Source organism: Manis pentadactyla, chromosome 12 (genome assembly GCF_030020395.1).
Source record: "Manis pentadactyla isolate mManPen7 chromosome 12, mManPen7.hap1, whole genome shotgun sequence".
NCBI lineage: Eukaryota > Metazoa > Chordata > Mammalia > Pholidota > Manidae > Manis > Manis pentadactyla.
In genome coordinates this window covers 37,487,986-37,504,400 of record NC_080030.1, presented here as the reverse complement: position 1 = coordinate 37,504,400, position 16,415 = coordinate 37,487,986, and the positions used below count along the sequence as shown (strand labels likewise).

The following is a 16,415-nucleotide window of genomic DNA, read 5'->3' as shown; positions in this document are numbered from 1 at the left end:
CCATCAAGATACCTGTTCAGAATTTTTGGCTCCTGCCTTTCCTCTGGACACCTGTGTGGCTTTGGAGGTGGCTTGGGGATGGCTGGCAGAAGCCTCTGAGGGGTGGCCTTCAGCTCACTGAGAAAGGCGTGCTAACCACTGGGGCGACCTAAGGATGGCACGGCCTGCGGAAGCTGCAGGATGGCAGGGACTGAGGTGTTGGAAGAGGACGGCTCCTGCGTGGGGGTGTGGTGGGAGATTCTAGCATCAGATCCATGTTAATCTCAATACCCCTAAGCTCCCCTCCATGGCTGAGGCCCTGAGAGTTTGGGAGTCACTGAGGCGGTCAATCGACAGTAGATGAGACTGATCGGTGACCTTTCACACTCATAAAGCTGTTCTCTGATCGATGGCAGTGCAGTCCACCGCTGTCCTCTCTGGACGTTCAGTCTGTGCAGAGCAAGAATATGAAAAGCACCAAGGTCCTAAAACAAGCAGGTTTCCCAGCTGAACTGCCTGAGCACAGGACTGGAGTCCAGTATATCCTCTGCAAGTGGCCCCTGAAGAGTGTTCTTGGGCAAGAAAATAACTTATATTTAAGATTTGTCAATGGCCTCCAATCTAATCTCCTGACCATGAAATGAAAGTATTTTGATGAGAAAGAAAGGCACAGGCAAAGGCTCTCACAGGGGATTTACTCAGTAAAATATCCAACTGAAAACATTGTCTTTGATGAAGAGAAAGATTAGAAACAAAGTGGCTAATTAACAACTGGCCCAGACACCTTAAGGGGACACAAGTAAGGGGAAGGTTGACAAACTAAGAGCTCCTCATCAGGCCCACATGAAACAGCAGGACGTTAGGAGAAAAGAGTCAACCAGCTCATTCAGTAGGTAAGCCAAGATGGGATGGTTTCTGGGTGCAGAGCACAGCAGACTGGGTGGAGAAGGTGGGGTGCCACTGATGGCTGTGCGTGGAGGGGGGTGGGGGGTTTCTGGGCTTGGTGGACTCAGCCAGACCCTCCCAGTCTTCACCCCAGCCCTCCCGTGGTGAAGAGCAGGAAGGACACTTCCCTGGCAAGAGCACTTCCGCCCCAGAGCCCCTGGCCTGTGCCCCCTCCTGTCCCCTGTGCACCTGCCACTACCTTCCCCTGACCCCCTGTGACCAGAAGCCATTCCTCCCTTCATGTCCACACATCAGAGGAGCGGAGCAGTGGGGCGCGGGCCTCTGGGGCCAGTGGGCAGCAGGGTGGCCGCCTGGAGCCCTGGATTTGTAGGAACCCCCCTGGCCTTCCCTAGGGAGGGAGACCAGAGGGGGGTCTCAGAAATGACGACACTGGGCCTTGAGTCCACACAGCCAGGCAGTTCCACAAGGGACGTCCACTCGGCATCTGCTTCTTTCGAAACCATTTCACTGAACACCCACCACTTGCAAAACCTGCTGTAGTTACAAAGTCAGGAATGATTGGCCTGCTCAGACTTTTGAAGCACGTTCGATCAAAGGCCAGTGCCCAGGGGCAGAGTGATCCATTCTTCTCCTGAATGAACATCTGTTGGTGCCAAGAGCTGGGCTATGACTGGTCTCATAAGTCTTAAATGCCATCAAATGTCACAGAGAACACTTGGGTGGGGGCGGAAGTTCCAGAAGGAAGCTGCACACGGGGCAGGGAACTCTAGAAAGGCTGTGGCAGGTGCTTGAGCATGGGGCTTGGAAAGATGATGAAGTGCTAGCAGGGGCCTTGGAGTGGAAGGGCCCCAGGCAAGGCCGGCAACCTGAGCCGGGCCTGGTGGGGGTCAAGGGGTGTGGGGGAGAGCAGGCTGCCTCCAGGGCCGGAGATAGGCTTGGATTCATTCATCCCCTCAGGTTCACAGGGAGCTGCCACCGGAGGCTATTGTTCATCAGGCCTCTGCCCTAATTGTGCATGGGAGCACACAGATGCACGTAAAGGCTCACACACACCGTGGGCAAAAGGTGGTCACTGTGACAGCTAAGCCCTAAAAGGCGTAGGGACAGGTGGTCAGGAGCCGTTGCTCCCAGGAAGGGGCTCCTGACAGCAGGAATACTGGTGAAGGAGTGGACGCCTTCCTCCCCTGGCTACTGGGAACCAGCTGAGATTTAGGGCTTCATCAGACCTGTTTTTTGTTGTTCAGTTTTTAAGAATACTCATCTTATATCAGGGAATGCAATCGAGTGAAGTAGTGAGATGTTTGCAGAGGTAAAGCCCCCACAATTGAAATCAGTGACAAGGGGACAGTTCACCTGGTAGCTAGGCAGTCATACCACTTGGCCTGGGGTGGAGGAGGGGCATGGAGAGGTCAGAGGTGACCCTGAGGTCTCATCCCTGGGAGGGGTTGGGGGAGAGGTGCAGTGGAAAAGGGGGGGAGCTGGTGCTGGTCTGGGGGAAATGAGTTCTGCTTGAGATACACTGATGGACAGAATCTAGAGATGACAGCCAGGCGCTCCGCAGCAGCCCCGAGGATCCTGTGTGGCGCCTTGCGTGAAATAAGGAAGGAGGAAAAGGATGGTGAGCTTGACAGAGATAGTGTCACGGCCTCATGGGAAATGTTACGGGTCACACAGTGTCCGGGAGCCACGTGGCTGTGCCTTGTCCTCGCAGCTTTGGAGGCTGTGGACAAGGAACTGAAGAAACAGCCCAGAGAGGGGAGGTCCAGCCCATCAGCAGTCATCTCAGTGTAATGGCATTAACTGCCAATTAAAAGGATTATAGTCCTTTTTAATCAAGACTTATTGTTCAGCACTCCCAAAATGAAGAGTTTCCAGTGGTTGGTAAATCAAATGGTAAATGATTATACTTGTGTGGAGGCCTTTGCCACAAGCCTTTGTGTATCCAATTTGCATTCATTTTGAGGCAAACTGTCTAAAAGGCACCAATGGGCTCATGGGCATCTTTCGGTTTTAATGGAATTTAGAGGAAGTCTTGGCATTGGCCCTGTGCCCTCAGAAAGAAGGAGCACCACATGACTGGGGGGAGAAATCACAAAGACAGCACAAGCCTTTGCCAGTCCTCGGCTTCCAGGGCCCGTCCACCGTGATACCTGCTGACCCTCAGAGGGACCCCAGAATAGAGTCGGGGCCAGCATCCTTAGGGCTTCTCGGCTGGCCCTGCATTAAGGGGTTAAACAGTCTCGATTTATGCTCATCAGTGTAGCCAGAACTAGAGCCCACTCTGGCCAACCACCAGCCTCTCTTTCCACCCAGGGAACTGAGATTCTCCCCCGCTTCCCCTAGCCAGTCTGATGAGGGAATTTGGTGAAGAATAAGCATCAGACGATGTCTCATAAGATCGCAGGAGGTTATCTGGTTTTTAGAATCACCCAAGGAATACAAGAACCTATTCTCATTGTAAAAATGTTCATAGTCAGAAATGTAAATGAAAAGGAAATGCTGCTCTTGGCACATGATCGTTCTGTGGGAATCCTTGTCTGTTCTTGTGGGTCTTTCCTGGTGATTTTCTGAGAGTTTGAATGCATATGTGTGCATACACCTGCCAGTGTACAGTTGGGGGCCTTCTTCTGCCTAAAAAGGATCATGTTCCTTGCATTGTTCTACAATTTGATTTTTAAATATTTTCTGGAGATGTTTCCACATCAACATGTAGATCTACCTCATTCTTTTTCTTCAACTGCTTTATAGAATTCCAGAGCACAGATGAACCATAGTGTGTTCTTCTATTGATGAATATTTAGATTTCTTAATATTTTACTGCTCAAAAAGTGAGGGAGTGAATTTTCTTGTATGTATCTCTTTGGGCACAAGTGTTAGTATTCCTGTAGGATTGATTGACAACTAGATATGGAATCACAGAGTTGAAAGTTAAGCATGATTTAAAGTTGACTGACAGACCAAATTGTCCCCTAAGAGATGGCAGCAATCCACCCTCCTGTTTACTCACACCTTTGCCCACACTCGGTGTTATCAATACTGTGATTTTTGCCAGTGTGATGGGGAGAAAAAATTCATTGTGTGAATTTCCATTTTCTGGATAATAACCAGACTTTTATAATAATACACACTTCTATGTTTGTTGGCCTTTTATTTTCCTTGCCATAATGTGCCCATTTATGCTCCTTGTCTATTTTTAATTGGGTTGTTTGTTCTTTGTTTATTAACATGGTCTTTCTGAGTTCTCAGTAATCTTTTATCTTTCACCAGTATTTTTCTCCAACTTGCCACTTACCTTTTAACTTTACTTTTTTTAATACAAATATGTTTAACTTACTAACAAACTCAATCTATAAATCTTACACTACTTGGTTCCTGGATTTTGTGCCTTATATCGTCACCCCAAAAGTGTATGAATATTTCCTTTACTTTCCTCTAATACCTTTATATTTTATTTCTTAAGTTTGGCACAGCAGTTTATCTGTATAATTTTGTGTGTGTGGTGTGAGCTACAGTTCTAACTTTACTTTTTCCAAATGATTAGTCAAGTGTCCCAGTAGCACTTAACTATTGCAGTCTAGCCATTCTCAAACTTTTTGGTCTCAGGACTCCTTTATACTCTGAAGAATTGTTGAGAACCCAGGGGGCTTCTGTTTATGTGGACTCTATCTGTTTCTACGCATTGTGTTTGAAATTAAAATTGAGAAGGTTTTGAAATGCAGGTGCTCATCCGATTCGTGTTGAGAGTGAGGACCTCACTCTCACATCTTGCAGCCTCTCAAAGAGGCCACCATACAATAGAATAAGGGCAGAACTGGGAAGCAATGTTTTGGTGTTGATAGGAAGATAGTTCTGACCGGGAGGATTCCCTGAAAGGATCTTGGGGGCTCTAAGGGTCCACAGGCCACACTCTGAGACCATCCAGTCTGTTCTCCCGCCACTAGTTGGCAGAGCCTTTATCCCATCAGGCCTCAGGTCTGTTTCAGATGCTGCTCTTATGTTTGTGACCTTGTTTTGTTTACTAGAGGAGTCTTCTCCTGCCCCACTCCCATGATGTTCTTTTTCAAAATTCTTACCTGTTCCTGCACCTCTTCTCTTCCTGATGAGTTTTAGAGTCCATTTGTCTCATTCCTTTTTAAAAATTCCGGTGGGAATTTTGATTGGAGCTGCAGTGACTTCATAGATTAATTTGGGACAGCTTTACACCTTTATTACCTGGTATAAAGGAATGTAAGGGAAAAGGGTTTGAGAGGCTGGCAGATCATGGTCAGATGATCCGGTTGGAAGGGTCTGAGTGACTTCATCTTCCATGTCTGTCATGTAGCAGTTCCCTCCCCCGACGCAGGGATGGCCACGCAGGTGGCAGAGGCTCAACCTGCATCTGGGGACCGTAGGGTCATCTAACTGATGAGGAAAATACGCTGACAAGTTCCTGAGCCTAAACATCTAAAGGCATGAAATGCTGATGTGACACTCAATCGAGAGAACAAAAGGAAATATCACTGATATCTGCTCTGCTATCAAAGCTCATCCTGTAAGTGAGCATTGACTATTATACTGTAATTTTTACAAAAAAAAGAAGAAATGGTTACCAACAACATCTATTTCTTTTATTGTAAACACCAGAACCCAAGACAGAGACCTAAAGCAGAATATATGTGGGAGAACTGGGGGCCCGCAGAGAACTGTCCCTCAACACCAGGCAACACTCAGGGCCTCCTAAGCCTGGGGCTTACAAAGGGAAGGGCCTGAGACAGAGCCTGGACTTTGCATTCCCTGGCCTTCTGGAATCTGGAGGATTTGGGTAGAGGAAACCCACATGAAATACAGATTTTTAAAAATAAACTATTATCTGGATTTGGCACTTGGCAAAAAATCCTGTTGCCAGCCTAATGTCTGGAATGTGGAAAGATGGGCAATGACATATTAACAGAGACAGCTCTTTACCCAGGGGAGGCTGGAGGGCTATGGGACTGATGAACAAGGTTGGATGTCACAGTCAGTCTCAGCCTTACTGCTGTGAGCTCTGAGGTCCCAGCGTATGTCCCTCATGTGACACTGCCATGCCTTGGGGACTTGAGGAGGGTTCTTTCTCTCCTAGATGTCTGGAGACCAAGTCCTAGGTCTGTATAATTCCTACCTGTATAATTAAGGAATTAAAATAAATCAGGACATCTTGGCATCCACGCATGTACATGGAAAGGCATCAGGGATTTTTTAGACCTGAAAGTGTAAGAAAAAATGTATTTGTGTGCATTTTTTCTGAGAAGAGAGTAGGAACCCAAAAAGGTTAAAAACTTTTGGTTCCACGATCTCTCACCTTTTGTGATCCTCCAGATAGTGAGGTGCCCTCCGCATTCTGCCCACACTCTTTCCATGTCCCTGCAAGGCCTGCTTTCCTTGCTTACCTTCCCCTGGGCAAACAAAGCCCACTCCTTTTGGGCGGGGATCTCATCCTTCACCACCCTCTCCTGTCCCAAGTGCAGGGCTGGGAGCGCAGAGCAGCCCTCTGGGATCACAAGGAAACCCCGGGCAGGGATGTCTGCCCCCAGAGCGTCTGGGAAGTTCCATAGCATCTAGTGAGGACCTTGATGTGCATCTTGGTCTAGGGGCTGCAGGGGGATTTAGAGCCACACCCTGGCCACAGGGGGCTCCCTGCCTTTTCAGAGGGTGGAGAGAGACAGACAGAGGCTGTCAGTGGAAACTGCTATAATTTGGAACCCATCTCAGATGCAGTAAACATCCAATTGCTTTTGAAATAGGCTCCTAGAGGAGTTGGCATATTTCCTCTCATTTCTCTTCTTAAAAATATCAGTAAATGGGTTTTGATACATTTCAGAGAAATTTATATTTCTTAATCTTATTATGGCATAGATATTCTCAACATCTAGCTATCAAGTCAGTAAGGGGGATGTGTTGTGCAGATATGTGTCCCTCAGTCTGAGAATGAGTTTGAAGGGAAAATGACTACTTCCACTGCCATCAGTTCCCAAATCCCTGAAACAAGGAGGGTCCCCTCCAGCCCCAGCAGAGGTTGCAGGCTGCCTAGAGCTACCTGTCTGCCCCTCAGCAAGAACTGAGGAAGGAACCAACTCACGCTTTTCTGATGTATTGGTGGAGCCACACTTCCAGGATTCAAACCTAGCTGTGCTATTTCTTAAGCAAATTACTAACTGCTTTCTGCCGTAGTTTCCCTGCTGGTTAAGTGGGAATTGCACTTCTCATGGGATTGGGCTGAGGATCGAGTTAATCCACATGAAGCCTTTGAAACAGTACCTGGCACACAGCCAGAGGCGCCAGCCATTGTTACGAATGGTAATGATGATTTCTTCAGATGTACTGTGGGAGCAGCAGCCGCTGTGAGGGGCAGAAAGGGAAGTGGACTGCATTTTGCATCCTACCTTAAATTCATGTTATTTTGACACAGCTGTGAGCTCGCAGTGAAACCATGTTCTGCTATTTTTAACCTGTTTCTGGAGTATATGAAATACTAATATACAAAAATGAACTTTTTTTGGTGTTACAAACCTTTAAAATTCCACATCCTCTGGTAACAATGCTTTCTTTTGGGGGTAATAGTTGTTAAGTGGCATTGCAAATGGAACAGCAGCCAGAAAATGGGCAGCAGCCCCTTAATGTGCTGTGATCTTCCTCTGCTTTTACATCTGCTAGTTTTACACCATTCACACATAGGATGGTATGTGTCTTTTGACCTCACCATCGTTCTACCTGGATTGTAAACTTTTGGTGACATGTATTTCTGAGATAGAAGCTCAACCCCACATGTATTATTCAGTAAATAAATCTTTTGTGTCTCTTCCTTATTCTTGGTTCCACCCTTGACCATTTCCTGTTTCTGTTTCTCGTGTCATCTCCTCTTTGGTCTTTTGATCTCGTCTTTTCCTTCCCGCCTGTGCAGATCCATTGCCAATGTCACCTCCCTCTCCACAACTAGTTTTCCTCTACTCAGTCTTCCCACTGCTTACCTCCTTATTTTCCCTGGTCTCCATTAACCTCTGCTTTCAGACCACTGTAGGCATGACTCGCTGTCTTGCCAGTGGGTTTCAGCCCCAGGCAAGTTCACTATGGATTCAATGAGACCAAAGAAATGACATGGGACATTCTTGGGGTGAAAGGTTTATACCCAACTTCATTCCCACAGTGGCAGGTCAATCACTAGAATCCCATCCACTCAGAGCGAGTCTGCACGTAGCAGGCCGGTCTCTGCCTCTGGGCCTCCCTGCCCACACAGCCGTCAGTCTCTGTCCTCGGTGCTGCCACCCCTCCAGTCTTGTCTCTGCTCTCCTGCAGCCCTGCAGCCTTGCCCCCGTGTCACCCAGAGCACTTTATATAGAGTCAATAACAACGTATTGCCCACACGTGTGTAGTGAGCTAGCCGACCAGGGCCAGGTGAGAATCCTGGCCACCGGAACGTTCACTTTCTCCACACTCACACATGGGTTGCCTCTCCAGTCTGTCCTCTCTTTGGTCGGGGTATGGTAGGACCAGGGCTATCTGTGAGCCCTGACCTGTGGGAGGGGGATTGAGAGGACCATCTTTGCTGCAGAGGCCACCGTCTGTGTGTCCTCATGTGCACTTGAGGCCTCCCCTCATAGCCACGGGCCCACCGGGGTAATGTGGGAGAAATGAAGGGGCTGTCCACACCAGAGGCAGCTTTTGTGCATCTCTTCCCCCACCGATCCTCCCTGCACATCCACACGAACCCACTTCTCCCAAACACCATCCTGATTTCCTGTTCTCAAGATTGAGCTGCTCCTCTCTTTGCTCAGCCCCATCCTCCCAGGGGAGTGGGCAGGGCCAGCTCGCAGCACCCTGTGCGGGTGATCTGTCAGACCCTGGCCCCTCTGGCTGTTTTCATTAGCTGGCTGGCAGAGGAACACTCTTCTCTTCAGATGTCCTTTTAATTTCAGAGTGGTGCTTTTCTAAAAGCTTGAGGTAGAAAAGTAAAGCATTTTTCTACATCTCCAAGAGCAGACTCAGTGCTTTATCCTGATGTTGAAAGTCAGCGGCATACACAACAAAACAGCACCCTGTTTTGGAATCTGCCCCGGGTGCTTAGACAATGGCATTTGTTAATAATGATGAGGCAGATCTTACACTGCACTGAATAATGCATCCACTTCTCTCGTCTAAAGGTGAATTACATCCAATCTGAAAAAAATCAATGGTGATGTATTACAGTATGATCTACGGCTTCCACCCCTGGAAGCCTTAGGAAAGTATGAGTATTTACTCTGTCTGGCCTGTAATTTATCGATGGTGTTTGCATGATGTATATTTAAACTTTCAGGCCTGTGATGAATGTCTTTTTTTCTGAGAAACATCTGTATCTTGTAAATAGAATTTTATAAACATTTGTGGGACAGAAAAATTCTCTAATCTTTTCAAATTGCCATGCTCTTGGTTGAGTTATCACATCTGTTGAATAATGCCACGCCTGTTCTCCTTTTGTTAGAGCACATCTTGTAGAATCCTAGACTTCCTGTCACTCAATGTTTGGTGAGCCTCCAGGTTTCCCTGTTGCTCACAAACAGCTGAGAACAGCCTTATATGTCGGGTTGGCTGAGGAGCTGGGAAAAGGTCCTCTAAGTAAAAATACCTCTCTCTCTAATGCCACTCCACAAAATGTCCCCACTGGCTCAGAAGCCCACCCCACAGGTCAGGGTGGGCAGCCACCAGTGGGTGAAAGGGCCATCCAGGGACAGAGAAAGCCATGGAAATAGATCCCACACCTGCAGCCACAGGTGCCCAGTCAGCCTAACACACAACTGTTGCTAATGTGACAATTTACTCACAGCCTTAACTTCCATCCAGGAGATAAATCTGTTGGGCCACAGTCCTCAGCATTCAGAAGCCAAAACTAGAGTCAGAGATTGAAGTGATATATGGTACCAGGTCCTTCCATCCAAGGCTTGGGTGCTGCCAACTCCGGCCCGCGTGCTACCTGGCTTCGCCATGTCGCTGCACAGTGAGCCACGGGGAAAAGGTGATGGCTGGTGGGCAGGGCGTCAGAGGAACTACATCCCAAGGGCAGACCCACGGAAAGGTAAACAAGCAACATTCAGGAAGCCCACTGGCTGTTGACTGAGCAGGAGTAGGTGCAGGGCACAGGGAAAGGGGTGAAGCGCCTGCTTTGAAGGCCTCCCCCTGGCTAGGGAGAGGCCTGGACAGCTGCCGGAGGCCGGAGGGAGAGCCTGTGGGTGTCACCTGTCCAAACCTCATTCCTTCCCAGCTCCTGGGGGACACCGAGCGGCTTCCTGCCCTCCCTGTTGGTCTCCTTGACTCCAGGTCACCGTGCTGGAGGCTGTGGTGTGCTTCTTCTCCGTCTGGTCTATTGTCGGGCTCTCAGGTTTCCACACGTACCTGATCAGCTCCAACCAGACAACAAATGAAGACGTAAGTGCCTGGTGGATGGGGCCAGGGGTGTGCCCGGGGGTTCAGCAGTGGAGGGGAAGAGGAGAGAAGGGTTTGGGGCCAGGCTCTTCCTCACACCCTGCTCCAGACGTGGGCCCTTGGGAGCAAAGAATGTGCTACGGAAGGATTTTGCTCCATCAGGGTCCATGTTTCTCCCGTGGGATTCTTGGAATTACCTCTTTTTCTGCCCATGTCAGTTAGATACTGAGATCCACCAAGTGACACCCAAGTCCAAGCCCTGAGGACAGTCTGTTCTCTTCCTTTTTGATAATTGTGTGAGCAACTTGTCCCACCTCCCTAGAGAGAGACCCTGGCAGGCAGACAGCCCAGAGCGAGTGCATGCGTTTGCTTTTCATAGTGAATGGCTTCATTTCATTTTTGGAGATCACCCTGACCCACACTTTAACTTTTTGTCCAGGATTATACTAGGTGGACAGGAGGTAGAAAAAGGGGAAATGTAATGTCAGAAAATGTTACTTCATAACATTTTTGCTCTGAATATTTAGCTTCTGACAGAAGACTATCCCAGTACATGAATTAAGTGTCTCAGAATCAGATTGCTTTAAAGGCTTGATGAAATTGGTGCCAGTGAGATCCATGAGTTAAGAGAATATTAATACAGTTATTTGTATTTGGTAATATGAATATTAGAATCTGCAAAATTATTTTGGCAACATTATAAGGCTGAATTCAGGCAGGCTAAAAATTGGCAATGAGGGGAGCCACATTAACTTTTGGCAACCATTCATTTAGTTACTACTTAGCACACTAAATGTGAGTATGAAAATAATTTCCCCTGGCTGTGTGAGCTGGCCTTTTAGTACCATATAATAGAAATGAGATTATTATCCCCAGAGAGTGTGACTTTCTCCCTAATATGCATGACTTGCTGTTTAGAGGATATTTCCAAGTTTGGGGCAGATCCTAGTTTTCTTTGAGGAAAGTATCTCAGCTTCTCCTGCTGATGAAATGGGCAAAGCTGATTCACATTCTTCATGGGCTTCTCGGGGCCCAGTTCCCCTACACTGTGGCGTTGGCCTGAAGGATGTTGTGTGAAGCGAGTATTCTTTTCTTTCAGATTAAAGGATCTTGGTCAAATAAAAGAGGTAAAGAAAATTACAATCCCTACAGCTACGGAAATATCTTTACAAATTGCTGTGTTGCCCTGTGTGGGCCCATCTCTCCAAGGTAAGATTCAGAAAGCGTCACGCTCTTTCACAGCTCTTGGGAAAGTAAACACCTTAGCTGTGTTAGCACAGGTAGAGGCCTCACAGCTGCTGGTAGATGCGGCCACACCCCCCAGGTGACCACCAGGTCAGTGCTCAGCTTCACCACAAAGGCGCGGTCCCAGTAAAACAGAGATCGGGCTCTGTTGTGCTACACTTGGCACTATTTTGGTTCTTCTACTGAATTTGTGCCAAATTTGGGGGGAATTCCCCTAAGGGTCAAAACAGGGAAACTGAGGCATGTGGCACCCTTAATTATTGAATGATGTTGAGTATCGGAGATGAGCAGACAGTGCAGGGAGAAGGCGGAGCTCTCACTTGCAGCAGGCAGGCCAGGCTGCGCCCTGGGAGCAGGGGTGGGAGCGGGGAGGGGGCGTGTGTCTTTGCTCCTCCCTCCTGTTACCTTCTTAGCCCTCTCCTCCCTCCGCCTTGTCTCACCCACCCACCCTGTGCCCTTAAGGGCCAGGGCTCTCCACCAGCCTCCCAGCCAGGCCTGTGCGATGAGCAATCTCCCTCGCCTCAGATGGGCTGAGAACCACCTATGTGCCTAGAATCGTATGCCTGAGTTGCCGCCAGCATATTCTTAAACAGTGTAATGATGTGCTCATGAGAGAGAAAGTGTGTGTCTACATGTGTCTTGTGAGAGCTATGGACTGTGATTGCAAAGAGTCACATTCCGCCCCCTGCATGGCGTCCCTGGAGGGATGGGCGGCAGCAGGGTGGGGATGGCCAGGTCCTCATACAGTGGGAGGGGGTTCCTCATGCAAGTCTGGCAGGAGGAATGGAAAATTGGAAAGACAGAAAATCCCAACGTGTGGTCAGGGTCAAGCTAGTGCTGTGGGCCAACCAATCGTAAGAATTCACCTGGCCATTATTGCTGAGCATGTGCTGTGTGGCCCTGATAGAGAGCGTGCAGTATAATGGGTGATACAGACCCTCTTGGCAAGTCTGTACAGTCAAGGAGGGTCTGTGATAGAGAATGGGGTACAGGTGCCTGGGGCACCTGGGAGGGCTTCCCAGTGGAGGGGCCTAGGTTGTGAACTGTTCTAAAGGATGAGTAGGAACTGTGGGAGTAGACAGAAGAACAGCATGTGCAAAGGCCCTGCAGTGAGGGGAGAGCATGACTGTCAGAGAGGAATAGAAGTTCATGCACCGGAGTGAGGGGGCTTGGAGGTGCAGGAGGTGAGATGGGGGGAGCATAGCCAGATCGGGAGGGGCTCCTAGGACACGGTGAGGGCTAGAAGGCTTGGTCGCATGTCCCAATCTTGGGTGTATGGTGGGTTCATTAAACAGAACGGGAATGTGTAGGAAGCAGGCCGAGAACACCTTTATTTTTCTCCCTGCTGTCCCTTCAGACTCTCCTGGTGGCCCAGTTCTTTTTCTGCTACTGGATGAGATCCCTGAAAGTCACATAGTTTCTCCTGTCACTTAAAGAAAAAAAGTCTCAGGGCACTTCCACGTCCTCAGGCACAGCGTCAGTTCAGTGACCCGGAGCTGTAAGGGTGTCGGGAGGAAACTCTAACACCCCTTCACCTCTGTCCCCCGGGGGGATTTCAGCGCGGCTTTTGTGGGGATACAGTTCAGGCCCCACGTCCTCACTGGCTCCCTCCTGAGGCACCACGTCTGGCCCCCCGCTGGCCGCCCCCAGGAGCTTTCAGACAGAGGATGGTCTGCAGCCCCTCGTTCTCATCATCTGCACATGCAGGGGTCGCCCTCCTCCAGGGCCGACCCCGCGCGCTGCTCCGTCGGCCTCGTGTGCCTCGTGAGGGGTGCGGCCCGGCCTTGCCTGGGGCCCAGGGCTCCTTGGGGCTCCTTGGTCGAGGGGGTTCTGGTTGCTCGCTGTTTCCTCTCAGCCTCTAGGGATCCGACTGAGCCTGAAGCAGAGGCAGTTCCATTTCGAGATCCCGTCACAAGTACTTTTTAAGGGCTTGTTACTCCATCTCTGGAAGGCGCGAAGTTGGCCGTCGCAGAGATGCCTCCTGTTGTCTGAAGGCCGAATTAACAAGTGGGGGTGTGCCGCCCTCAGGAGCGGGGAGCACGTGACCCGGGATCGCAGAAGCTGCCAGGAGGGCAGCCTGAGCCCCACAGGGCGAGAGGCCGTGCAGGGAGCACCCACTTTCCAGCCCAGCCTCCTGTTGCCCTCTGCCGTTCTGCCTTAAACCCAGGGTCACCCCTGAGCCTTCATCAGGGAGAGAAAAAGCAACTCTTTTGATGACAAAGTGAAGCTTCCCCGCCCCCCTTTTCCTGGCCTGCAGTGCCATAGAGTCTGGAAAAGGTGTCTCTGTGACATTCAGCAAACTTGTCCATAGGTGACAAAGGACCCATTTGTATTCATTCAATCAACGAGCATTGGCTCAGCACCCCGTGGGTATCAGTTGTGGGCACAGTGATCAGAAGGCCCAGTCCTTGCCCTCGCGGAGCTGGCACTCCATGACCGAGGCCAGTGTGGAAACAGACGGAGCCAGCAGGATGCGATACAGGTGCCCGGGGCAGTCCGCGGTGCAGCGGAGGTCCCGGCTCCTCTGGCACGGGCCAGGTGCTGGGGGCTGTGAAGAGGAAGGCTGCCTCGGGAGCCGGCAGACAGAGGATGGTCTGCAGTCACATGACGGCAGACGCAGAGCAACTGCCCCGCAAGGGGATCGCCTGCAGGGCTAAGAAAGCGGGACAGGGACAGGAGCAGAGGCTGGGAGCTTTGAACCTGGCCATGAAGAGGATAGTGGAGAGCAAGGAGAAGTGACTTTAGGCAAGAAAAAGCCAGAGCTTGAACAAAACAGAGATGGCAGAGCACAGAGTGCCTACCAGGCATGACTGGGCTTCTGTGTACATGCCGTGGATAGGCACGTAGCAGGTACCCACACCTGTGCTGAAGGAATGAGCCAAGGAAAAGCATGGGTGTGCGCTGAAGGCTGGGGAGGGAAGCTGGGGGTAAGTGTGTGAGGCCAGAAGGCCAAACCTGGAAGTCTGGACTCTGCTTGTAGGTGACGGAGCAACATCAGAGCCGTGCAGGGAGGCAGAGCCCTTGACAAGGACTAACGCTGGTGGTGGGGTGGGTCATGGGCGGGAGGGGAGAGGCTGGTGGCGGTGAGGCTGGTGGGTGAGCTGGGAGACATGGTGGTCTGCAGCAGGTGGTAGGGATGGCAGAGACTGCAGGCATTTTTAAGGGAGAAAGTGACAGACTGGCCATCAGTCTGCATGAAGGTGAGTAGAGGTGTATTCCAAGGGCCTGAGCTGGGGCCAGGTGCAGAGAGAGGGAGCCCCAAAATGGAAATTAAAATAGTGTTGATGGTGCCTGGCTTTTCATTCAGTCTTCCTCCTGTGTTGTTTTGTTTTCTCTTGTAGCCTAATCGACAGAAGAGGGTACATCCAGCCTGACACCCCACAGCCAGCTGCGCCCTCCAATGGGATGGCCGCGTATGGGGCCACACAGTCACAGAGTGACATGGTAGGAGCCGCCTGCAGCAGGGCCAGGCTCCTGCACAGGCTTCCCCTGGCTTCTCTGTCCGCTAACCCTGTAACACACAGCAGCCTCCCCGGGACACCCACTGACCCTGACCAAAGGGTTGGGCGAGGGAAAGGAAGTGGTAAATTAAGGCTACATCCAGCCAAAGTTCTGGTCACCGAGTGTTGGCTTGTTCGTGTGCAGGGGGATGTACACATACACACACAAAGTCGCTTCCGGAAATAGCTGTGGCACCCATGATGGAAATTCCCTTCCGCAGAGCCTGGGTGTTGTCTGAGGCCAGGATGCACTGGCCCACAGTTCCCATGTCCCATTCTGCCCTTCATCTCCATCTGTACTGGCTTCCACACCCCCTAACGTGGACAGCGCCGCCAGTTCTCCCGCTTTCAGCCAGAACCTGGGAGCAGGCATGCACAGCTCAGCGTGCGTAATCAAACGAGGTGTGCAGGAATCACCCCCCAGACCGAGTGAGGGCTGCTCCGGCTTGCTCACAGGCCGTGTCTGGGAGGGGCGGGCCAGCACACTGTTCACAGCCTGCAGGTGGGAGGCAGGCTGGGGTGGGAGTCTCCGTGGGTACCTGACATCACAGCCCGCCTGGGCTCTGACCACTGGTGCCTTAACATCCCTTCAGTGTCTGTCTGGCAATGGCTTCACTTTATTTGGACCAAATTTCCCTAAAGAATTGCCATGTTTCTGAAAGGGGCCCAGTCCAGGTCCCCCTGCCCCTCCCACCTCCAGCGCCGGTTTGCTTTTTGTAGATCTGAATAACCCACAACAGAGCTCCAGTGACAAACAGGTCACAGACCTACCTTTGGGGGTAGACGGGACAGGGTGGGGGATGACAGCCACCTGGGCACTTCGCTTCTGCGTTAAAAGAACTGCAAGGTGGGAGCCAGCATTAGGCTGAGGGCAGCAGCTGGACTCAGTGGCCCTGCGGCTGTGTTTATAACCGTGGACACTGGCTCCTGCCCCCTGGAAGCTTGCTGGGTTTATTTGTTGGTAGTGGCCGCGTCTAGTTTGCATTCTTTTGCTAATAAAATTCCTCCTTTAAAAAAAGTAAACGTATGTCATAGCCCCTGCCCCTCGGCTCCAAGTGATCTCAGGACATCTTGTTCTGTCCACACCCGCCCACACAATGACCCATAAGGGTCACTGCCCCTCTACCCATTGTTTTTCAGAGAGGACAGGGGAAGTAGGGAGACAGGCCCACAGGGAAGGCTGAAAGTACTGAGCACCAGCCGTGTTGGGATCCACTTGGTCATCAGAATCTCGTTCAATCTCAAACCGACAGGGGAAGTAGGCATGCTTGTCCTCCACTCTTAGCTTCTTTTGCCCAGAAAGGTGGATCATCTACCCGTGGGCACGCAGCCAATGATATGTCGCTCCAAACCCAGTCTAACACCTCCTCAGTG

The 16,415-nt window shown here is 50.5% G+C and overlaps 1 protein-coding gene across 2 annotated transcripts in view; it reads left to right on the top strand.

Annotated features, from left to right (window-relative positions):
• Positions 1 to 16,415, top strand: part of ZDHHC14 (zinc finger DHHC-type palmitoyltransferase 14) — a 258,748-nt gene that overhangs the window by 222,129 nt on the left and 20,204 nt on the right. For both annotated transcript variants that reach the window (XM_036886708.2, XM_036886707.2), the window contains exons 6-8: positions 10,197 to 10,299; positions 11,396 to 11,505; positions 14,883 to 14,985. In XM_036886708.2, coding sequence (XP_036742603.1) covers positions 10,197 to 10,299; positions 11,396 to 11,505; positions 14,883 to 14,985 — 316 coding nt within the window. The remainder of the gene's footprint in view (positions 1 to 10,196; positions 10,300 to 11,395; positions 11,506 to 14,882; positions 14,986 to 16,415) is intronic.